We start from the raw sequence: 24820 nt of genomic DNA, 5'->3' as shown, positions 1-24820 counted from the left end.
ATGTTTCCAAGCCTCTATTCAGGGTCTTATGACTTTAAGTAAACAGAAAAGGTTACCACGTTAGGCAGCAGAGAAACAGATTTTCATTCTCTTTGCATGCTGTCTGGCGTGTTGAATATTTCCATAATTTACCACTTTTATTTCAGATATCCAGTAGGTACAAAGTTTTGCTTTTTCCTACAATTTTAAAATTTCAGCCATCACGGTATATGTGTTGAATATGCTCAGAATGTAGCACCCGTATTGCTAAATCAAAAGGTTATAGGTTCAAGTCCTACCTCAGGGACTTGAGCAAACAGTCTAGACTGAGAAACCAGTCAGCACTGAGGGAATGATGTGGTCTTGAGGATAAGGTGTTAAATGGAGTCCTGATTGATCTCTTCGGGGGATGTGAAAAATCCCATGGCCACTGTTTCAAACAAAACTAAAGATTTCTTATTGATGTCCTTTCCTATCCAATATTTATTCTTCGATTACACTGTATCATTACAATTGTTAAAATGACAATACCATTTCCCGAAACTATTCCTGTAAAGAATAGGGTAGTGGTGGAAAAGTTAATGCATTCCTTTACCCATTATTGATACAGTTTTATTAGGGCTCTAATTTAATGTCTAAGGTTTTCCAGGAAATCATGACCAGTTTGGGTAAAAATAAAGTTTAACTGTATATTGCCTGCAGGATGTTCTGGAGAGTTTAGAGAGATACTCTCAAACCACATTTAAAGTATACTCTCATGAATATCCACAGGATTGAGACAAAGGATTAGATTTCTTTCAGTTTGTTATCCGATTCCCAAAATAAATCTACTGGATTTAGTCCATTTGATTTGATTTAGACCATAAGAATAGAGGCCTTATAAAATTGATAAGTTCTTGAAACAAAAATATGAATCCTCAATGTTAGATTATGTGTCCATGTTTCTAGAATGTATCACAGAAGCATGTTTGGGGACATAAAAGCATTTTAAAGTTTCATAAGCGCAAGTGAAAAAATGGGCAGAAAAACAATTAGCCCTAAGCAACTAAAGCTTTGCTAGTGGGAAAATTAGTATTACGTGATGAATGTTTGAAAGGAAAATACAGTGACCCATACAAAATAGTTAAGAGGTTTAATAAAGTGACTTATTAATACTGCTGTTTGGAGGACGAGGAATTAGTTATATCATATAAATATGCAGAAAAGAGGTTAACGAGGAACAAATGTGTCACATGAAAAGAGTAGTGAAAGATTACAGAGACAGTAAGAGTGAGGTGGAAGGTATGCTAGATAGTTCTCAAAGCAAAACCTCATACAATTTGACTAGCCAACACAGAAATACTGGGACAGTTTGATTCTATGTACGCATATTTAGAGAAAATACAACAGGAGGGTCTTGTGTGTCCACTTAGGAAATTCAATGTAATCTGTAGAGATACATGTGGATGTAATACATTAGTTAGACATGATGTGGATATAGGAGAGTCAAGCATCTTTATTGATTCAGTCCAGAGAAACAAACTCAGGTGGAAACAAAGATTTGATATATGTTAGAAAGCCACTTGATTAATCCTAGTCAAATTAGTTAGAGTTCACCGGTAGTGTTAGCTCCTAAAGCAGATGGATCTACCAGACTCTGAACAGAAAATAGGTCAGTTAATGCAGTTAAAACAGATTTGTACCAAATTCCACAATTGAAAGCCTACATTGATACATCTGACATTGTCTCATCCTTTTTAAGATTGATCTATTGAAGGGGCATTGGCAAGTGTCATTGACATCAAGGGCCAAAGAAATATCTGCCTTTGTTGCACCAAATCAGTTCCACAAATGAAAAGTTGATGCCATTTGGGTTAAAGAATTCCCCAGCTACTTTCCAGAGGCTTATGAATCAAGTTGTAGCTGAGGTTCATAACTGTATTTAGGTAATGTTCCGGTACATAATAACACATGGGAAGAACATGTAAGGTTAGCAGAAGACCTGCTTAAGCAATTACAGTTGGCTGGCTTAGTAAAAAAATTTGACAAAAGTGCATTTGCAAAAGCAAGAGTAACTGACTTAAGGCATATTGTCGGACAATAATGAGTGACAATAATTGCTTAAATAGAATTCTCTGTTTTTCAAACTGCACTAGGGTTAAGGTTAGAGTTGGAATCATGAAATCATGCAAATTTTAGGAATTTGTGGGTTTTTCCTGAAATTTGTATTCCATATTAACACAATTTGCTAAAGAAACAAGCAAAAGTCAGCAAATGCCAGACAGTCTTTGAGAGGCTGAAGACAGTCCTAATAAATAAACCAGTGTTGACCAGCCCTGATTATTTTCAGACCTTTCGCTGTATTTTCAATTGTGGACTGGAGTGGGAAGAGGACTGTTTTTATAAAAAGAACTGGAATTGTGGAAGGGATTGCTGAACTTTTAAAATGCAGGTTACTGACACTCTAAGTGCCATTTACAATGAGGCTTGTTCAAGCGTTGGGAGAGGTTACTACAGATGAACTGGAGCCGGAAGTTTTGTACAAAGAGAGACTCGGTTAGCAACAACTAGCTGATTGGTCAGTGTCAATGACAACAGCTCACTTGCCAACTTCTCTGCAATTGGCTCCCACATGGATGAACAGTTTGGCTAAGAATGAGATAGCCAGATGCTTCAGCACCCACAGAGAGGGAGGAGGTTTGTTCTTCTCTGCAGTGAGAACCACATAAAACCCAAAGAAAGCCAATTTATTTTCCCTCTGTTGCTGTTAGCTGTTGCTTTTAATCAATAAGTCAGCATGGTGGCTCAGTGGTTAGCATTACTGCCTCACAACACAAGGGACCTGCTTTTGATTCCACCCTCAGGCGAATGTCTGGGTGAGGTCTACACCTTTTCCCTGTGTCTGCGTGAATTTCCTTCAGGTAGCTCCAGTTTCCTCCCAGTGCCCAAAGATGTACCGGTTAGGTAGATTGGTCATGCGAAATTGTGTCCAGGGACATACAGGCTGGGTGGATTAGTTATGGGGGGTGCGTGGTTGGGGTGTATCTGGGTAGGATGCTCTTTGAAGGGTCAGTGTGGACTTGATGGGCTGAATGGCCTGCTTCAACATCATGGGATTCTATTATAAGATGTGATGAACCAGCCACTCTGGGCCTCCTCTTCTTGATACCCAATGTCCCACTACCCTCATTATCCATGACCCCACTCACCCTTTCCCAGTCCCCTATTTCCCTCAATACTCACTCACCCATATGCCCCATTACTCTGTCATTACTACCCACTCTACCACTTCTCATATTACCCCTGCCCCTAACTGCCCTTATTAACCACTCCCGCATTCCCCTCATGATTACCCTCGAAGGAAATCATTGAGGGTGTGATTTTCTCAATGGCTCTGTCGTTGCCATTCGCAACTTTGCCACTGATCTGCCTGAACTCTGTTAAATGGAACATGATCGTTTAAACATTTCCCCTTCCTTGTCACCTCTGCTCCTGACTCCAACCCGCTGGTCATAGGTGCACACGAGCACACTCTGATAGGCAAACTCAGACCCTCTCTCAAACTCTCACTGACTTTCCCATAGGCTGACACATAACACACATACATCGATAAGGTTCATAGGTCTGCCCCTTTAACATGTGAAAGCGGACGTCAGTTAAATAGGGAGGATCCAGGTGCCAGTGTTAGCTTCGCTCTCAGGTACTTTTATCACTTGGAATTCCGCACCAGGGATGGGGAAGATCAGCGCAGACAGCCGATCGGGAAAGGTAAGAGCCAGTGAGAGATACCATTAGTACCGAGCCCGGGATACCGGCGTGTTTCAATTTTCCTGGGGACATGCGGGACCTGTCCCATTCCTCACTGAGCCGCACTCAGTCTGATCAGAAAGTTTTGCCGGTTCTGTCTCTCTCAAACACACACACTCACTCGATGAGGATCACAGCGTCCCACCTGTTGTGAAATGACCTGGAATTTCTATAGCGTCTTCCGTGAGTACAGGATGTGCCAAGTCATCAGAGTCAAATCAAGTATTTTTTCACGGGTTGGAATGTAATTGTTGGTGAGAAGGAACCTCAGCAACTAGTTTGTGGCTCGCGCGAACAGCAACGTGTTGGACTCAGGACATAATGAAACAGAAACACAAGTTGCTGGAAAAGCTCAGCAAGTCTGGCAACATCTGTGCAGAGAAATCAGAGTTAACCTCTCCTGTCCGGTGACTCCGCAGATGCCACCAGACCGGCTGAGCTTTTACAAAAAAAAAATCGGCAGTTCTTTAGGTTTTTTTTAGTCAGGACCGAATGAGGCTGAGATGACTTTAGATCCATCTCAGAGGTCAAACGGCGCCTCAAGTACAAACCTAAAAACACTCCTCTGACAGTGCGGCGCTCCCTCAGCACCGACCCTCTGACAGTGCGGCACTCCCTCAGTACTGACCCTCTGACAGTGCGGCACTCCCTCAGTACTGACCCTCTGACAGTGCGGCACTCCCTCAGTACTGACCCTCTGACAGTGCAGCACTCCCTCAGTACTGACCCTCTGACAGTGCAGCACTCCCTCACTACTGACCCAATGACAGTGCAGACCTCCCTCAGTATTGACCCTCTGACAGTGCAGCACTCCCTCAGTACTGACCCTCTGACAGTGCAGCACTCCCTCAGTACTATCGCTCTGACAGTGCAGCCCTCCCGCAGCACTTACTAACCCTCTGACGATGCAGCGTACCCTCAGTACTGACCCTCTGACACTGCAGCTCTCCCTCAGTAATGACCCTCCGGCAGTGCAGCACTCCCTCAGTACTGGCCCTCTGTCAGTGCTGCACTCCCTCAGTATTGACCCTTCTAACAATGCAGCACTCCCTCAGTACTGACCCTCTGACAGTGCAGCACTCCCTCAGTACTGACCCATCTAACAGTGCAGCACTCCCTCAGTACTGGCCCTCTGTCAGTGCAGCACTCCCCCAGTATTGACCCATCTAACAGTGCAGCACTCCCTCAATACTGACCCTCTGACAGCGCGGCAGTCCCTCAGTACTGCCCCCCTGACAGTGCAGCACTCCCTCAATACTGACCCTCTGACAGCGCGGCAGTCCCTCAATACTGCCCCCCTGACAGTGCAGCACTCCCTCAGTACTGACTCGCCAACAGTGTAACATCCCCCTAGTGTGGCACTGCATGTCCACGTTTGTTACCTGTTCAAATTCCTGCAATGGATTGCAACAAGACATTCTGATTCGGAGTCAAGTGGGTTTCAAAGTGCTATCTGCAAGAGCAGGAAACGCAGAGAAAAAAAAATCTAGTTAAAACAAAAACTCTTGGTTAGCATTAACAAGAAAGGAAGGAATAAATTAATTTAACTGAATTTCACTAATCATAGGTTCGTAATCCAGGATGTTGCCAGTTATGTTCAATCAAACGATCTTTGCTCATTGTGATGATTACCAAGGGAGATTCGGAGAGATTTCTAGTCGGCCGTTTAATTTGAAGCTGTGGCCCTTGAGGACCATCTGCAACTATCGATCCGGTTAACTGAGATCAGCAGTAAATATTAACCCATTCCTGACAGTGCAACAAACTCCGAAACACAGTCAACTTAGTTGCATGTTTAAAAAAAAATCAAATAAACACAATTACTGAGAGTATCCAGATTTACAAGGGCTCCCTGGGGAGTCTGTCAGCATTTATAAGAGGTTCGATTAGTTGTGTCAGTGTTTGCAGGAGGGAGTCGTGGGGACTGTGACAGTACGGAGTGTGACTGTACTTGCAGGGCTCTCCGGGCAGTATGTCAGTATTTTCAAGGCATTTTTGGGGCATGTATCAGGATTTAATGGGAATCGCGCAGCTGAGGTAATTTTTTTACAGGGGTTATGTTGGGAATGTGCCAGTATTTATTGGGGCCAATGTCAGCATTTGCCAGGGGATTTTGGGGAATGTTTCAGCATTTACTGGGGGTCCTGAGGCTAATGTCAGTGTTTACAAGGGCTCACGAGGGAATGTACTAGCAGTTTAGGGTGTCGGGCTAGCTCAGTGGTGAGCACTACTGCCTCACAGCGCTACTGACCTGCGCTCGATTCCCAGCCTTGAGCTTCTGTGTAAACTCCACACGGATATTCTCCCAATGTTTGGGTGGGTTCCCTCCAGGTGCTCTGGTTTCTTCCCACAATCTAAAAATTTGTAAGTTAGGCGGATTGCCCTTTGTGTGCAGGCTAAGGATTCTAGCCATAAGAAATGTAGAGATAGAGGGGTGGGATGCTCTGCCAAGGGTCCGTGTATATTCGAATGCCTGTTGGTCTGTTTCCACACTGTCGGGATTGTATGATTTTCAAGAGGTCACTGGGAATGTAGTCGTAGTTGCGAGGAATCTCGGGTCTAATGTCAATATTTACAGGGGATCTCTGGGGAATGTGTGAGTATTTATATACAGTACAAAGACATCATTGAACACTCGCAGGTTTGGGCTCGGGCTTGTCAGCATTTTTGATTCCTAGAAGGTTATAATTTCTTTGAAAGCTGTCCACAACCAGTTGACCACGTTTAAAAATTTGCTTTTTGTTAATGATCTCCTGATTTCTTCCCACACCAAAAGTGCTGACATAGTCCACAAGTGTCTACTCCTTGGCCACAGGGTAAGGGTATCAGAGGTATTACCTGTCCCTGATCTTTACCTGAACGGACAGTATTGGTGGACAGTGGGGCTAGGAAGTGTTAATGTCTCCTGCAGAGGTCAATGAGCAGTGCTTGGAGGAAAGGAAGGTATTTGTGGGTGACTGGGGAGGTTTCCTTTATTCTCTGGCCCTGTGGTGATGACGTCTCACCAGGTAGCCTAAGAACTATAATTTAAACATCGTGAATTTGGGATTAGTGATTACAGCACAGTTAACGAGAGATGTTGTTAGTAACATCGCACATGCTCTGTTGCCCGGCTGATGTCACTGTGCCTTTTAAATGTTAAAGTAACTACAAGGTAGATTCTGTCAATCAACAAAAGCTATAAGCAAACAATTGATTTGATCTGTGCCTGGAAAATTTCAGTTTCCTGTTTAATCTGATCTGAAGCAGCCAAGGCTGGTGTCACAACAACATCGTGGGTCTCCAAGTATTTGGAAAACAACTCAAAGCTTCCTTCCCTTTCATTCCATTCCCACCTTTAGTCCTTCCCTTGTTTCTAACTCCCTTCCTTCAGTGTTCGCTTCCCTCCAATTCTCTCCCCTCAGTCCTACCTCCCATCCCATCCCTCACTCCTTCCCTCTGCTGCTAGTTCCTCCCATCATTCTTCAGCTTTGCTTCTAATCCTTTTCCTCATACCCCCTCCTGTCCCTACCCCTCCTTTTCCATTCTCTCAAATCATTTCTCCCCTTACCTGCCAATCCCTCCACTCAGTCCTCTCCCCCCATCCCTTCCATTCCTTCCTTTTGTTCCTCTTTCCTTAGCTTTGGTTCCATTCTGTCTCCTCTCCCTCCTCATTCCCTTCCTTCCCTCCCTGTCCCACTGCTCATTTCTTCACCTCTACCTATTGTCTTCCCTCATTCCTCATCTTACCTCCCAATTCCTTTTCTTCATTCCTCATTTCTGTTCCAATGCCTACCGTCATGTAAAAGTGCTTTTGGTAATCACCCTGTTGATGATTGATTCTCATGACTGGTTGAACTTCTAAGTTGAGTTTTTCATTATCTTCTTTCAGGAAGTGACAGGATTGCTGCTTCTCTCTGTCTTTGCAGCAGTGCTTGGCTCATTACAATTTGGTTATGGACTCGGTGTCATCAATGCACCCCAGGCGGTAAGATTTCTCATCAGTGTACTTAATGGCAGCTTCACCCTTGGCCTCTTGTCCTATGAAAGCAAAATCTTGCATTTCTGTAGCACCCTTCAGAACCTCAGAATCTCCAAGCGCTTTGCAACCAATGAAGTGTATTGACTATTGAAGTGCAGTAAATGAGATCACCAATTCATGTTCCCACAAATGGCAATGTGGTAATAACCAGATCACCTATTTTGTAATTGATGTTTGTTGAAGGATAAATATTGGCCAGGACACCAACAACAATTTCCATTGCACCTTTTATTTGGTAAAACATTTCAAAGTGATTGACAGGGGCTTTATCAAACTAAATTTTCAACCAAACCACCAACTAGGATAGATGATCAAACACTTGGACATGGTGGTAGATTTTAAACCTTGTGTTAAAGCAAGAAGTAGTGAGGTGGGGGAGTAAGGTGTTTATGGAGGACTTTTTTTTCTGTATTCATTCACAAGATGTGGGCATCGCTGACCAGGCAGCATTTATTGCCCATCTCTAATTGTCCATAAGGCAGTGAAAAGTCAACCACATTGCTGTCAATCTGCAGTCACATGTAGACGAGACTGAGTAAGGACAACAATTTCCTTCCCTGATGGACATTAGTGAACCAGATGGGGTTTTCCTGACAACTGACAATGGATTCATGGTCAGCATTAGACTCTTCACTTCCAGATATTTATTGAATTCAAATTCCACCATCTGTCATGGTGGCATTTGAACACAGGACACCAGAACCTCTTCGTAGGGTATGTGAACTTTGATCTCCAGCATCTGCAGACCTCACTTTCTCCTCCAGAACATTACCTAGGTCTCTGGGTTAACAGTTCAGTGATAATACCACTAGGCCATCTTTTTCCCCTTATTCCACAGCTCAGGATTCTGGTGACTGAAGGCACAGCAGTGGGAAAAGAGTTAAAAGTTAGAGATAAGCAAGAAGCTAGAATTGGAAAAGGTCTCAGAAGATTGTGGGCTGGAGGAAATAACAGAAGAATGTGGCCAAGGAGGATTTGAAAGCAAGTTTGAAAAGTTAAAAATTGGGCTGTTGTCTCTTATTCTTTGAGCAATGTTGTGTGATCATTTATGGTCACCAAGAGGGAAGATGGGATCCTCAGTTTAATAACTCAGCCAAAAGACTGCCCTCTGGACAGTGCAGCAGCCCCTCCCAGTTATCTCTCCACCCTGGAGGCTCCCTGCCTTCACTCCTGATGAAGGCCTTTTGCCCAAAACATTGATTTTTCCTGCTCCTCGGATGCTGCCTGACCTGCTGTGCTTTTCCAGCACCACTCTAATCTAGACTCTGATTTCTAGCATCTACAGTCCTCACTTTTGCCTAGTCCTTCAGTACCACACTAGAAAGCTTGCTCAGATTTCATCCTCAAGCTACAGATTCATTGAGCTACATCTTTATTTATGAGAGATGTGGGAGCTTTTATTTCACATTCATGAGGTTTTCTTATTAGACTGAAATGGAGGTTATGACTTTTGGCCATGTCCCAATATCACTTGGGGATGAAGTAAGGAGTGCCAATCCTATTTGTTGTTTAGATACTGTGAAAGATTTGTGTACAGGTTGTCTAGTGACTAATTTACTTGAAATCAGCCCACATTTTGGTCTCTTTCTTATAAGTTAATTAAACCTAACTGATTGGCATCAAGGCTAACACAGGAACACAAGAAAGAACCAAACATAGTAACAGAGGTAAGCCATTCAACCTTTCAAACCTGATCCATCATTCAATAAGATCATGGCTGGTTTGGTGGTGATCTCAACTGCACTTTCCTGTCTGTGTCCATTAGCTTGGACTTGCTTGTCAAATTTAAAGACGCAGCTTCCACTATCCCCCAGGGCAGGGAATTCACACTCCAATGACCCTTTGAGAAAAAGCATTTCTCCTCATCTCGGTATTAAAATACAAGTCTGATATCCTGAAACATTGTTTCTTTGTTTAAATCACCCAAGCAAGAGATTTAAAGTACCCGTTCTCTGAGGTGAATTTAAAATGTATCACAACTCAATTTTGAAGAGGACCAGATAGATTCTGTCAGATGTTCTGGCCAATAGTTATCCTTCCAGCAATAACACCTAAACAGTTTACCTGATCATTATCTAATTGCTGTTTCTGGGAAATTGTTATGCACAAATGGTTACCATGTTTCCTGTATTATCACAGAGATTATGTTTCCAAAAAAAAGGTACATGATTGGCTGTAGAATGCTTTCTTTATGTTGTCCTGTTTTTATTTTACAACCACATTCACATAGATTTTAGCAAGGCCTTTGACAATGTCCTTTATGGAAGGCTGATACAGAAAGTGAAGTCACATGGGATCTGCAGTGAGGTGGTAAATTGGATAGAGGTGATGATGGCCCAGTGGCATTACCATTAGGCTGTTAATCCAGAGATCTAGGAAAGGCTCTGCAGGCTTGGGTTCGACTACTGCAATGGCAGATGGTGGAGTTTGAATCTAGTAAAAATCTGGAATTAAGACGGTAATGATGACTATGAATCCATTGTCGATTGTTAGAAGAAACCATCTGGTTCACTAATGTGCCAGAAGAAAACTGCCAATCTAATCTGGTCTGATCTACATATGACTCCGATGTTGACTCTTAACTGCCTTCTGGGCAATTGGGGATGGGTAATAAATGCTGGCCTAGCCAGTGATGCCCGCATCCATGAATAAATTAAAAAAAAAGACATAGAGTAGCAGTGGAAGAGTGTTTTTCTGACTTGAGATCTATGACCAGTAGTGATTTGCAGGACCAATGCTGGGACCCCTGTTGTTTATAATATATACAAATAATCTGGAGGAGAATGTGGGTGGTCTGATTAGTAAGGTTGCAGAGGACACAAAGATTAGGGGAGTTGTGGTTAGGAAGGAGGATTGCCAGAGAATGCAGCAGCATGTAGATAGCCTGAAGACTTGGGCAGCAAAATGGCAGATGGGAATTTAATCTGAACAAATGTAAACTGATGCATTTGGGAATGTCCAATACAAGAAGGAACTGTACAATAAATGGCAGAACCCTTAGAAGCATTAACATACAGATGGATCCATTTGTACAGATCCACAGTTGCCTATAAGTGGTAATACAAGTGGTCAAAAGGTGTATGACATGCTTGTCTTCTTTGCTTGGAGCATAGAGTATAAATATTGGCAAGTCATGATGTAGCTATATAGAAGTTTAGTAAGGCCGCATTTGGAATATTGGTTACAGTTCCAAATGGATGTGGAAGCTTTGGAGAGAGTACAGAAAAACATTACAAGGTTGGCTGGTTTAGAAGGTAGTAGTTTTATGAGGAGAGATAGGACAAACTTGATTGTTTTCACTTGAACTTTGGAAGCTGGTAGAAGTTTACAAAATTATGAGAGACATGGATAGTATGGATAGTTAGAGTCTTTTTTCCAGGTTAGAAATATCAATTACAAGGGGACATAGATCTAACATAAAAGGGAGAAAGTTTAAAGGAGATGTAAGAGGCAAACTTTCTACATAGAGAGCAATAAGTGCCGGGAATATGCTGCCAGATTAGGTGATAGAAGCAGATGCAGTAGCAAAATTTAAGATGCATTTTGTCAGATACATATATAGGCAGGGAATTGAGGGATGCGGATGACATAGAGGCAAAAGCTTTTTAGTTTAGGAAGGTATCATGTATTGGCAAAGGGGCGTGCCAAAGGGCCTGTGCCTATTGTCTTTGTTCTTTGATTTCAGCTGGTCATGAGGAGAAAAATGTAGCTCTTGCAGCAAAAGATCATCCAAGAGATGAATGTGATGGACAAATACCGTGTGAGCCATTGTAGTGTTTGGTAGTATATCTCACTCAGTGAAGCATACTCAACTCTCTCCGATTCTGGCCTCTCCCTCTCCAACAATCCTCAATGTTTCTTGGCTCCAGGTCACTTGGCCTCATGATCCCAAATGTTAATTCTATTGTTGAAACTCCCAGTTTTCAGCTTCCCTCTCTGAGTCCCTAAGTTTCTCATATAATGTCTCGGACATTTGTTTCCATATATCCCTGCTTCAACCTCCTGATCCTTTACACCCCTCCCTGAGGTTCGTGAATTCACTCTGTGCTCTCAAAAACACCAAATCCTGTTTAACAGACCAATATTCAAACATTGAATTATGCAAATGACTTTCAAGAGTTTATAAGTTCCATTGTAAATCCACAGTGTAGCACAAACAATCATTTCCACCTTTTCATTCGTGACACTTTCCCTGTCTAGAAGCCAACTCTCCATGGGACACAGCTTTTTTTGTTATGGTTGACAAAGGGGCATACTGGAGGATGAGCGAGTAGAACAAATGGCAATGGTGCCCAAGGGGAATGCCAACCAGGGAGTGACCTTGATTGAAAACAGGTGCCAATAATAGCTGTGAACAAAGAACCCAGCTTTATTTTTTAGCTATTTTTAACCAATCTGAACTGACATGTCTATGGAACAGGTGATAGGGTGGTAGAAGAGGTAGGGTGCCTTCAATGTACCACAGATCCTGAGAACACAGCTTTTTTTTAAGTTTTATTTTATAAATCATGACAGTAAATCACCCAATCATGTAACTAACCAAATAACTAATATTGCCCTCTGGGGAGAATTTAACAAAAGCAAAAAACAATAAAAAATGCAGGAGGACAAGGGAGAGAACTAAATCAAAATAATATTGGAGGGGGAGATAATACACTCCAACCCCACAATGCCAATTACCCAGGTCTTAACAAAGTCCAAAAAGCGATATTTGATCTCAGTTAGCTCTGGAGCTCTTCTGATAGATTCTGAAAGAGACCTGTATTTCTAACAGTGATAAATCCCTCATTTTTCTCTCTCAGGCTTCAATTCCCCATTTCCTGTGTCTCTCAGATTTATGACTCCCTAGTTGATTGATTTAACATTTCCATTGCCCCTGTTTCCCTCCCTTAGCTTCTTCAGTTCTATGCCAGTGATTGATATAAGATCTTGTAGATGGGCTGCTGGATTCCTTTCTGGGATTCTTTTGCCTGGAAAATAGAATTATTTTTGAAGTGATTCAGTTTTCTGCAGTTTTACGCGTTCCACCAGCTATTGAACTCCAAGAACTGGAGTTACTGAAAGATACTTCATTGCTGCCAGCAATTCTTTTAATCACAATCTGAATCATACCTGGGCAGTAATAACAAGTTAGGTTCACCCTGCAGCAAGTTAGGTTTGATATAGAGTCATAGACTCAGAGAGATGTACAGCACGGAAACAGACCCTTTAGTTCAACTAGTCCATGCTGACCAGATATCCCAACCCAATCTGGTCCCACTTGCCAGCACCCGGCCCATATCCCTCCAAACCCTTCCTATTCATGTACCCATCCAGATGCCTTTTAAATGTTGCAGTTGCACTAGCCTGCACCACTTCCTCTGGCAACTCATTCCATGCACGTACCACCCTCTGCATGAAAAAGTTGCCCCTTAGGTCTCTTTTATATCTTTCCCCTCTCACCCTAAACCTATGCCCTCTAGTTCTGGACTTCCCCACCCCAGGGAAAAGACTTTGTCTATTTATCCTATCCATGCTCCTCATTATTTTTATAAACCTATACAAGGTCACCCCTCAGCTTCTGACACTCTAGGGAAAACAGCCCCAGCCTACTCAACCTCTCCCTATAGTTCAAATCCTGCAACCCTGGCAACATCCTTGTAAATCTTTTCTGAACTCTTTCGTGTTTCACAACATCCTTCCGCAATATTCAAAAAGTGGCCTAACCAATGTCCTGTACAGCTGCAACATGACCTCCTAACTCCTGTACTCAATGCTGTACCAGTAAAGGAAAGCATACCAAACGTCTTCTTCACTATCCTATCTACCTGCACTCTACTTTCAGGAAGCTATGAACCTGCACCTTCAAGATCTCTTTGTTCAGCAACACTCCCTAGGACTTTACCATTAGGTGCATAAGTCCTGCTAAGATTTGCTTTCTATAGGTTTAGCAATTGCATAGCTTCCTTTGACACTAATATTCCACCTCCACTGATCCAATGGAATTCTGTCTCTTGTGAACTTATAGAGAATGTAATGCATCACTACTGATATTGAAATTACTGAAGGTGAAACTGTGAGCCATCCAAGAGAATTGGTGAGTCCAGCACAAAAACATGTCAAAACAATTCAGAGCAATATTATTAAGAAGAAGAACAGGAATGTTCTCCCCGATGTCCTGACCCAATATCTATTACTCAGCCCATCAGGAAAATAGATCGAGTGGTCTTTATTTTATTGCTGTTTGCAGAACCTGGTTTCATTATAACAGTGGCTTCAAAACATACAGTTCATTATCCGAGAAACACTGAGGTGGTGAAGACACTATTTAAATACGAGGCCTTTCTTTCTTCAATTTAGTTCTCTAGTGATAAGGAGTATTATGATCAAAATAAGTCAGCACAATTTGTAAGTGTTTAGGCACAACTTGCAAGGCCAACAATTACTGTCCGTCCTTAGTTCACTCTGAAGAGATAATGAACTTTCTTCCTGAACTATTGCACTATCTGAGGTATTTTGCTGAAGTTAAATGGGAGTTTCAGTGAATGGACCCTGCTAGTGCCACAAATGCATGTAAATATAGTCTTGTATGTGTAAGAGATGTCTTTAGCTTGTTTGGATAGAGTCAAACTCCAATTTTCTTTTTGTTTCTTTGATTTGCTACTGCAGAGAACTGAATGCATTTGTTACTATGTATATACACAAAGATGAATAAAGTATATTTTTGAAATTTAAAAAAAATTGCAGTCGTGTGTAGTCAGGTGTAGGGTTGGGAATGTGTTCTGTCACTATTTTGTTCGGGATGGAATTCCAGGAGGTTTACTGGGTATTAGTAAAAGAATTAGTAATGTATACCTAAATTGGAATCGCATATGTGACTTTCAGGGGAACTCAGAAATGACGATATTTCCTTTTTCTATGTCAGTGGAAGTGACAGGTTTGGAGGTGTTCCTGAGCAAAGCTTAGTGAGCTGCAGCATTAAAAATGATGCAAGTCAAATCAAGAAGCATCAACTACAAACTTTGTAATAAGAAAGGACACAATGCTCCCCCAACCCATGTCCCCAGATCAGAAAATAAGAAGAGTCAATGATTGAGGAGCTACGATACGCAAAAGGCTAATGGTAGCTCTCAGATAAAATACAAATATAAAATAAAAACACCCTCAGCTTCTGAGGAAAAGAAAACAGAGTTAATGGATCACATTGATGAACATTTGTCAGAATTGGGTAAAGTTAGAGATGTACAAGTATTGAGCAAATACAGAGGTTACAAAAGGAAGTGGGGGGAAGAAAGAACAAAAGGAAGATCTGGTTGGGAAGAGGGATAGCTGAGGGAGACTTAAAGTGATTTGCAAAAGAAGCAAGTGTGAGGTGAGGAAAGACTTTTCACACGAGTGGTTAGGGTCTAGAATGCATGGCCAAGAAGTGCGATGGAGTCAGATTTCAATGAGGCATTCAAGAATGATTGGTAATTTAATTAGAAATAATATGCAAAGGAGTGGGGGAAAGGCAGGAGAATGACACAAAGTCATTAAGCTCATTTGAAGAGCCAAACCAGATGCAATGGGCCGAATAGCCTCCTTCTGCACCACAAAAATACTGTGATTCTGTAAAGAGGTTGATGCAAAAGGTGATGGTAATGGAATTAGTAAGCAAAAAGGAGGTGGTTCTGGAGGAGGTGTAAATGAAAAGAAAATAATACCCCTCAATGTGGCTTTCTAATTCTTTGCAGATTATTGAGAAACATTATGCTCACATCCTCAACATTGACCAGAATGAGACAATGGCCACCAATCTCACACAATCACCCAACCCTATCAAAGATCGCAGAATCATCATTTATTGGACTGTTTCTGTCTCCATCTTCTGTATCGGTGGAATGTTTTCTTCATTTTTTGTTGGATGTCTAGCAGACAGGTTGGGCAGGTATGAATTTTAATTAAGTCACCATTGAAGCTCAGAATATTTAGGCAATTTTTAACTGAACAAGATCAACTATAATTTTTGCTCTCTTCCTTAAATTCCCCATGCTCCCAGAGATGGGAACACCTAAAATGATGTCATATTTTCAAAATGGATAGTCAATTCACCTTAAGCGCATACGAATGAGTGAAGAGGTGAAAGTCCCCTTTTGAGTTCATCATTATTGAGCTTTATTAGAGAATGAGCAGGTCAAGGGTTGAGTTTGACTGGATGTTTCTACAGATGAATAGCCAACACCCATTGCCTTGGTTACTTTGTGAAAAATGCAAGGTTTTATTTTCACTTATTTATTCATGGCATGTCAGCATTGCTAGCTCAGCTAGCATTTATTGCTCGACCTTAGAACATAGAACAGTACAGCACAGAACAGGCTCTTCACCACTCGATGTTTTGCCGACCTTTTATCCTACTCTAAGATCAAAATAAACTGCATACCCTTCATTTTACTATCATCAATGTGCCTGTCCAAAAGTCGCTTAAATGTCCCTAGTGTAACTGATTCTACTACCACAGGTGACAGTGCATTCCATGTACCCACCAATCTCAGTGTAAAGAACCTATTTCTGGCATCTCCCCTAAACCTTCCTCCAATCATGTTAAAATTATGTCCCTCATGATAGCCATTTCCACCCTGGGAAAAATTCTCTGACTATTCACGCTATCTATGCCTCTCATCACCTTGTATACCTCTATCAAGTCACGTCTCATCCTTCATCACTCCAATGAGTAAAGCCCTCGCTCCCTCAACCTTTCTTCATAAGACGTGCTCTCCACTCCAGGTTGCATCCTGCTAAATCTTCGCTGCACCCACTTTAAAGCTTCAACATCTTTCCTATAATGAGGCAACCAGAACTGAACACAATATTTCAAGTGTGGTCTAAACAGGGCTCTAGAGAGCTGCAGCATGACCTTGCGGCTCTTAAACTCAGTCCCCCGCTAATGAAAGCCAACACACCATACGCGTTCTTAACAACCCTATCAACTTGGCTGGCAACTTTGAGGGATCCATGGACATGGATCCCAAGATCCCTCTATTCCTCCACACTGCCAAGAATCCTGCCTTTAACCCTGTAAGCTGCATTCCAATTCGATCTTCCAAAATGAATCACTTCACCCTTTTCCAGTTTGAACTCCATCTGCCACTTCTCAGTCTAGCTCTGCATCCTGTCAACCCTCAAAAAGTAGCATCAGCTCATAACAATTTCTTGTCCAACTTGTCTTATTGCATTGTGTTTCCTGACAGTTAGACCTCTCTCAAGGAAAGATTTAATAGAGATGTTCAAAATAATTTTTGTGATTTAATTGAGTAATTAAGGACAAATTGCTTCTTGTGACAGGAAGGCTGGTAGCCAGAGGGGCACAGATTTAAGATAAGCCGCAAAATGAAACAAGACAGAAATTGAGGATGTTTTTCAGGCAGCCAGTTGTTGTCTTGAACACCTGCATGATGGGAACAGATTCAATGAAAATGTTTATTGGGGCTATGGGGATAGAATGGGGAATTGAAACCAGTTTGATAGCTTTTTAAGCATAGGCAGAATGGGCCAAATAGCCTTGCATTGATGGTTCTATGAAAGCCCTTAGAACTGAACTTGGACAACCAGCCTCATTACATGAACTGGGCTGTAAGTATCTCTCTGCAAGTGGGATGTTTGAATAGGATTATATTCAAAGAAATAACATTAACATTTGATTCTTTTCCTAGACTGAAGTCTATGTTAGCTATAAATATCCTTGCAATAGTTGGTGCCCTTCTCATGGGATTGGCCAAATTTGGCCCATCGCACATCCTCATCATTACAGGACGGGCTATCACTGGAATTTACTGCGGTAAAGTATCAATATTTTGAATGATTTTTCTAATGTGGCTCGCAACCTTACAAATTTTTGAATGAGCTTTGAAAATTTCTTGATAACTTCCATTTGGATATAAGGAGAACTTGCTGTGGATCTAGAGGAAGTGTCAAGTCACTCTGGCGTTGTGACATTTTATTTTATAACCTTGAGCCGAATTAAGTAAACTGGCTTTTACAGAAATGAAAAGCTTAAGGATTAAACTGTGCCAAACCCTATTGAGAATTAAGGGGAAATGTTTTCTGTCTGCAGATTTCTTAAGTGTCAAGGTGGGCAGCTGGAACAGGAGTAGGCCATTCAACCATTCAATTGGATCAGAAATGACCATTGACCGCTATGGCATTTTCCTGCACTATTTCCATATTCCTTGATGTCATGAGTATCCATAAATCTGGATACTGGGGAGTGTTGCCGAACAAAGAGACTTTGGCATGCATGTTCATAGATCCCTGAAGGTCAAATCGCAGGTGGACAGGGTAGTGAAGAAGGTATTTTGTACGCTTGTCTTTATTGGTCAGTGTATTGAGTATAGGAGTTGGGATGTCATATTGCAGCTGTATAGGACATTGGATATGCCATTTTTGGAAGATTGAATTCAATTCTCCATGCCATAGGAAAAATGTTTTTAAATATGAAAAGGCACAGAAAAGATTTGCAAGGATGTTGCTGGGTTTGAAGGGCTTGAGCTATAGGGAGAGACTGAATAGGCTGAGGATATTTTCCCTGGAGCTTTGGAGGCTGAGAGGTGACCTTATAGAGGTTTATAAAATCATGAGGGGCATGAATAGGGTGATAGGCAAGGTGTTTCCCCAGGGTAGGGGAGTCCAAAACTCGAGGCCGTGGGTTTAAGGTGAGGAGGACAATTATTTCACACAGAGTGTTGTGCATATATGGAATGAGCTGCCAGAGGAAGTGGTGGAGTCTGGTACAAGGCATCTGGATGGGTATATGATTAGGAAGCGTTTAGAGGGATATGGGCCCAGTGCTGGCAGATGGGACTAGATTAATTCAGGATATCTGGTCAGCATGGACGAGTTGGACCAACGGGTTTGTTTCTGTGCTGCACCATTCCATGACTCTATGACTGTAAATCTATTGATTTCTATCTGCAATAAACTGAATGATTGCCTCCACATTTCTTTGGGGTAGAGAATTCCAAAGATTCACCACCCTATGATTGAAAGAAACTTCTCTTTACCTCAGTCTTAAAGAACCTGTCCCTTATATTAAGACCATGCTCCTTGTTTTTATCTTCACTAGCCAGGAGAAATGACCTATCCACATTAACCCTGTCACACAATTCAAGCTGAGCCTTTTGGTAAGAACTGGGATGTTGCCAATTCACTAAAACCTCAGATTTTCATTTCTATACATCAGTGAAAATAAAATCCAGAGATTTTGCATAGCAGGTGTCTAAAATACAATGCTTGTGTTATATCTTGGACATTAGATACCTTACTCTGCACTCAGGAAAGGTGGGCAAGAGAAGACTTTATTAAAAAAAAGAGTACATTTCTCTTCAAGATTCCTTAGCAACCAACAGACATGTCTGACTGAGACATATTATTGGAGCAATAAGTTGACACTTGAATCTTGTTGATGTTGATTTTAGCGCAGATTTCATCAAGGGAATTCTTTAACTTTGGGTGCCATTGTTCTTTAAATGCTTCTTCAAAAACTAATCAAACTCTTTTTTAACTCATTCAGGGCTGTCTTCAGGATTGGTACCCATGTATGTCGGAGAGATCTCACCCACCAGTTTGCGAGGGGCACTGGGCACCATGCATCAATTAGCCATTGTCACGGGTATCCTCCTCAGCCAGGTAAAGCATTTCAAGAAGCTTTGTGCATGCAGTGAGATTTGAGCCGGAAAAGTAACCTTTATCAAAATTGATCAACCAGTTCTCTCAATTCAAAGCTATCATTGCCACAGATGTGAGACTGCTCAATGTTACAAACAAAGCATTATATTTTATTTTGCCTTATTTCCTGTCATGGCTTGGGTGTTACTGACATTGCCATTCCTTTGTTGACCCTTGAGAAGGCGATGGTGTAACTGCCTGTAGTGAAGATGCCTTCACATACTGTTACATTTTGAATTATTGAATAATCATTGACTAGGGCAACACAAAAGGAGACCATTCAGGCTGAGCCAATTGTCCCACAGTTGAATTGATCTGTAAGGGCTAACCGTCTGGCATGTTCTGAAGTGTGTGTTTTTGGGAGGGAGGTGCATGGTGAAGTTGTGATAAAGACAGCATTGGGTGCAATGTCACGGCTGAGGGTGGAATGAATTACCTAACCTATACATAATGAAGGAACATCCCAGTTACCATCGCAGCATCTGTTCACTCAGCCAGCGGTACATTGAGTGGCATGTTCTGAAGTGTGTGTTTTTGGGAGGGAGGTGCATGGTGAAGTTGTGATAAAGACGGCGTTGGGTGCAATGTCACGGCTGAGGGTGGAATGAATTACCTAACCTGTACACAATGAAGGAACATCCCAGTTACCATCGCGGCATCTGTTCACTCAGCTAGCGGTACATTGGGTGGTAAAACAATCAGCTAGTTCCAATTCCAAGGGAATTCTGGGCTCATACTTATCCCTTGAACAACCTCTTAAGAAATGACAGATGACCTGGTGATGATCACCTTACGATTTGTGGGGGATTTCTGCACACAAATTGGCAAATGTATTTCCTAAATGATAACGATGACTAAACTTTAAAATAATTTATTAAGGATGTGGTAACAAGGCACTTAGAAAACCATAATGTGATTAAGCAGAGTCAATGCGGATATGTGGAGGGACTTGAGCTTTTTTTAAAGATATTATTAGCGTTACTTCATTCTTTTAAGAATGGGTGCCATTGGCAAAACCAACTTTTGTTGATTTTGATTTGCGAGGTTATTTGAGTATAAAGTATTAGCCCTACATACTGAGGAAAACTCCCCTGGATTAGCATTTGGATTTCTGCTATTCATTCACTATTGCTAATGATGCTGTGGCTGATTGTCTTAGTTCCTAGTTTACCAAAGACTGAGTAAACAGAGTGCTGGGATGGAACACGGCCATTCCTGCTTGACTTGGTTGAGATAAGAGGATCATAACTTTATTTTATTCACATGAGGGATGTGGGTATCTGATGGTTCTTTCTGTCTTATTCATCGCCCCAAGCTGTTAAGCTAGTTGAGAACCAGAAAGGAAAGCAGAAGGCATTTGGGATGGATAACTAGTCACTAGTCCACACACCAATCAGCTACTTGCTGCAATTTAATCTCCATTTGTACTTAACCACCTCACCCATCGCCAGCAGCTGCTTAAAAATGAGTGCCAGGTTACTTACTTTCAAACAGTTCTTTCCCCTTGTCAGTCCACAAACAAAATGCAGGGAAATAAAAAGAGAAAGGCAACATTTACAAAAGCACAACAGGAATTAAAGTGAATTTCATTATTTTCCATTCTTGTAGGTGTTTGGCTTATCGTTCCTGCTAGGTAATGATCGGTTGTGGCCTGCAATTCTTGGCCTTTCAGGTGTGCCAGCCCTTCTACAGACCATCCTGCTACCCTTCTGTCCTGAAAGTCCTCGCTACCTCTACATAAAACTTGGAAGAGAAGATGCAGCAAGGAAAAGTGAGTGAATAGGAGCGCAGGGTCATACCGAAGGACTATGGCACTGCCCAGGGGTCAGTACTGAGGGAGTGTTGCATGGTCGGAGGGTCAGTACTGTGGGAGTGCAGAACTATCACACAATCAGTACTGTGGGAGCACTTTACAGTCAGAGGGTCAGTACTGAAGGATTGCTGCACAGTCAGAGGGTCAGTACTAAAGGAGTGCTGCACAGTCAGAGGGTCAGTCCTGAGGGAGTACTGCACTATTAGCACATTGGTACTCAGGGAGTTCTGCACTGTTGAAATGTCAGTACTGAGGGAGCACTTCATTATCAGGGGGCCAGGGCTGAGTGAGTTCTGCAGTGTCACATGGTCAGTACAAAGGGAGTGCCGCACTTCTTGAGGGGTAATACTGAATGCTGTACTGTCAAAAGATCAGTACTGAGGGAGTGCTGCATTTTTTGAGGGTTAATACTGAGTGCTGTACTGTCAAAAGATCAGTGCAGCACTGTTGGAGGGTCAGTACTGAGGGAGCATTGTGCTGTTGGAGGATCAGTACTGAGGGAGTGCTGGACTGTCAGAGGGTCAGTACTGAGGGAGTGTTGCACTGTTGGAAGATCAGTACTAAGAGTGTGCTGCACTGCCAGAAGGTCAGTACTGTGGGAGTACTGCACAGTCAGAGAGTCAGTACTGATGGAGTGCTGCACTGTCAGAGGGTCGGTACTGAATGAGTGCTCCACTGTCAGAGGGTCAGTAATGAGGGAGTGCTGCACTGTCAGAGAGTCAATACTGAAGGAGTGCTACATTGTCAGAGGGTCAGTACTGAAGGAGTGCTGCACTGTCATTGGGTGAATACTGAGGCAGTGTTGCACTGTCGGAGGGTCAGTACTGAAGGAGAACTGCACTGTCAGAGGGTCAGTTCTAAGGGAATGCTGCACTGTCAGAGGGTCAGTACTGAAGGAGTGCTGCAGGCTCAAATGGATTCTTGCTCCTATTTTTTGTGTTTCTATGGGAAAGGATCTGGTTCTGGGTCATTGACCCAAGTTAAGCCCAGTACTGTTTTCTGTCCAGAGATATGATTTCAGCCAATGTTAGAGAGTCTTTGGTGCAAGGTTTTCCTTTGTTGTAGTTCTTTACTCAATGTAAATGCATTGAAAAATGTGCTTGATCATCCTTGTGGCTGGTCATGCTGGGAGATGAGGGTCTCAAATGTGATGCCCTACATGGTGGAAGATACTCAGAAGGTGCTTTTTTGGATGAGGACCTTACAGAGTTTCAGGCTCTCATACAGCATCATGAGCACATACCCTTGGGGGAGCCAGAGGGATGGATGGGGAGGAACTTACTGGATGGATTAGGAACGCTTTGATAGGAGGCCTGGATCATGCAGACAAATTGCTTGAAGTATTGCCTGAGCGTCCTAAAATATTTTTCTACAGAAGGGTGTTGCTTTGAAACAGTAAATAAGGATTGGTGATGACGTGGATTCAGGTTGAATGAGTGCTTTCAACATAACAGTGTTGAATGCATTACTGTAACAGGATAGTGTTTATGATTCATCAACAGACATGTTTGACCAGACATACTTTAAGCTCTGATTGGCTGAACGCAGAGGTGTGTTACTGGTTGGACAGAGGTGGGGCAACACATTGTTCAACTTGGCATTTAGTTTTGGTCTGTTTGAAAGTATTTGTGTATGTGCATATACATATCTGCTTTCTTTTTTAATACTAGCAGTATAAAGTGAATTGAATGTTAAAGGTGACTCTTAAGCCTCAGACTGTGTTGTCCAAAGGCGCTGGACTTTGACCTGGGAGGTGAGGTGAAGGAATAAATGATCTGAGTGAAATGACAGGAAGTTATTTGAATGAAGTTTCAGGTTCCCATTGGATTATACAGCCAAAGGTCCTCATTCTCTCATTAAAGAGTGATGACGGGTGGTGGCTTAACCTGAGGGTCACCGTACCTCAGGTGAGGGGAGAGGTTAGGAAGGAGAATCCTGTATGAAAACTGCAAGAATTGAACATGTGCCTATGGTGTTGTTCTGCATTGTGAGCCAACCAGCCAACTGAGCGAACTAACCCCCATTAGGGACTCACCACATCTGGGAAGAGAGGGAAAATGCTGGCAAGCATATTGGTTTAGGCAGGGGAGGGTCAGCAAGTGTTCTTGGACAGACAGGAACAATGATCAGAACATCAGCCGATGATTTATCAATGGCAATCAAGCCCTAAGAATCTATTAGCACAAAATATTTCTCCACAAAACAAAAATATATTTAATAAGTGTAAATTCAGGCTGGGAAGTGGCAAGAATCCGGGTTGAATGAGGTGAGGTATTGTAGCAATCATCCTTCAGTGTTTGAGATTAATCACTAGCTGTGTTCTCAGCTCAGATTGGCTGAGTGCAGGGGCTTGTCAAAGGCAGAGCAGAGGTGGGGCAAATGATTGTTTAATTTGGCAGTTAGTTGCGTGTACAGATGAATTTCTATGTGTCTCTTTATGTCTTTCTGTTTGGGTGCGCCTGCTAAGGTGCTGTTAAAACAAAATAAAAGACTTGCATTTAACTTTCAACACGTCATAACATCCCAAATCACTTTGCAATTGAATAAATACTTTTCAGAGTGATGTCAGTAATGCAGTAAATGGAGCGAACAGCTTTTGCACAGCAAACTCCCATGAAAAGCAATAGAGTAATGACACTATTTGACTGAGCGATTAATATTAATGAGGACAGTGAGGACAATAGGGCGAACTCCCCTGCCCAGCCTCAACTAGCAACAGAGTTCATCCAAAAAGCAGCACTCCCACTGTGTAATTAAGGCGAGCAAAAGTCTGACAGAATTCTTCTTCAATGAGAGTGACCATTATTCACCCCAGGGAGAGCTGGTTATATACTGAGAGAGGCTTTTATGAACTCGCACACTAGAATGGAAGAGATACTGCAGACACAAGATTTCCCCTCACTGCTTTTCTAATTGAGAAGTTCTAAGTTTCTAACTCTGTAACAGGAATGGCAACAAACGTGGTGGGCAAATTGTTGGAGGGAATCCTGAGGGACAGGATGTACATGTATTTGGAAAGGCAAGGACTGATTCAGGATAGTCAACATGGCTTTGTGCGTGGGAAATCATGTCTCACAAACTTGATTGAGTTTTTTGAAGAAGTAACAAAGAAGATTGATTAGGGCAGAGCAGTAGATGTAATCTATATGGACTTCAGTAAGGCGTTCGACAAGGTTCCTCATAGGAGACTGATTAGCAAGGTCAGAACTCATGGAATAAAGGGAGAACTAGCCATTTGGATACAGAACTGGCTAAAAGGTAGAGGACGGAGGGTGGTGGTTGACGGTTGTTTTTCAGACTGGAGGCCTGTGACCAGTGGAGTGCCACAAGGATTGGTGCTGGGCCCTTTACTTTTTGTCATTTACATAAATGATTTGGATGCGAGCATAAGAGGTACAGTCAGTAAGTTTGCAGATGACACCAAAATTGGAGGTGTAGTAGACAGCGAAGAGGGTTACCTCAGATTGCAACAGGATCTGGACCAGATGGGCCAATGGGCTGAGAAGCGGCAAATGGAGTTTAATTCAGGTAAATGTGAGGTG

General features: G+C 42.3%; 1 protein-coding gene across 3 annotated transcripts in view; it reads left to right on the top strand.

Annotated features, from left to right (window-relative positions):
- Window positions 1–3624: 3624 nt before the first annotated feature.
- Window positions 3625–24820, top strand: part of slc2a2 (solute carrier family 2 member 2) — a 59121-nt gene continuing 37925 nt past the window's right edge. For 2 of the 3 annotated variants that reach the window (XM_043702580.1, XM_043702579.1), the window contains exons 1-6: window positions 3625–3726; window positions 7637–7732; window positions 15499–15692; window positions 17455–17579; window positions 19311–19426; window positions 21074–21236. In XM_043702580.1, coding sequence (XP_043558515.1) covers window positions 3691–3726; window positions 7637–7732; window positions 15499–15692; window positions 17455–17579; window positions 19311–19426; window positions 21074–21236 — 730 coding nt within the window. In that variant the 5' untranslated portion in view covers window positions 3625–3690. Of the gene's footprint in view, window positions 3727–5397; window positions 5497–7636; window positions 7733–15498; window positions 15693–17454; window positions 17580–19310; window positions 19427–21073; window positions 21237–24820 lie in introns of those variants that run through there. The other variant, XM_043702581.1, reaches the window with a different exon arrangement.

Source organism: Chiloscyllium plagiosum, chromosome 13, assembly GCF_004010195.1.
Source record: "Chiloscyllium plagiosum isolate BGI_BamShark_2017 chromosome 13, ASM401019v2, whole genome shotgun sequence".
NCBI classification, from domain to species: domain Eukaryota; kingdom Metazoa; phylum Chordata; class Chondrichthyes; order Orectolobiformes; family Hemiscylliidae; genus Chiloscyllium; species Chiloscyllium plagiosum.
Note: the sequence above shows the minus strand (reverse complement) of the source record. Positions and strands in the feature narration are given on the sequence as shown.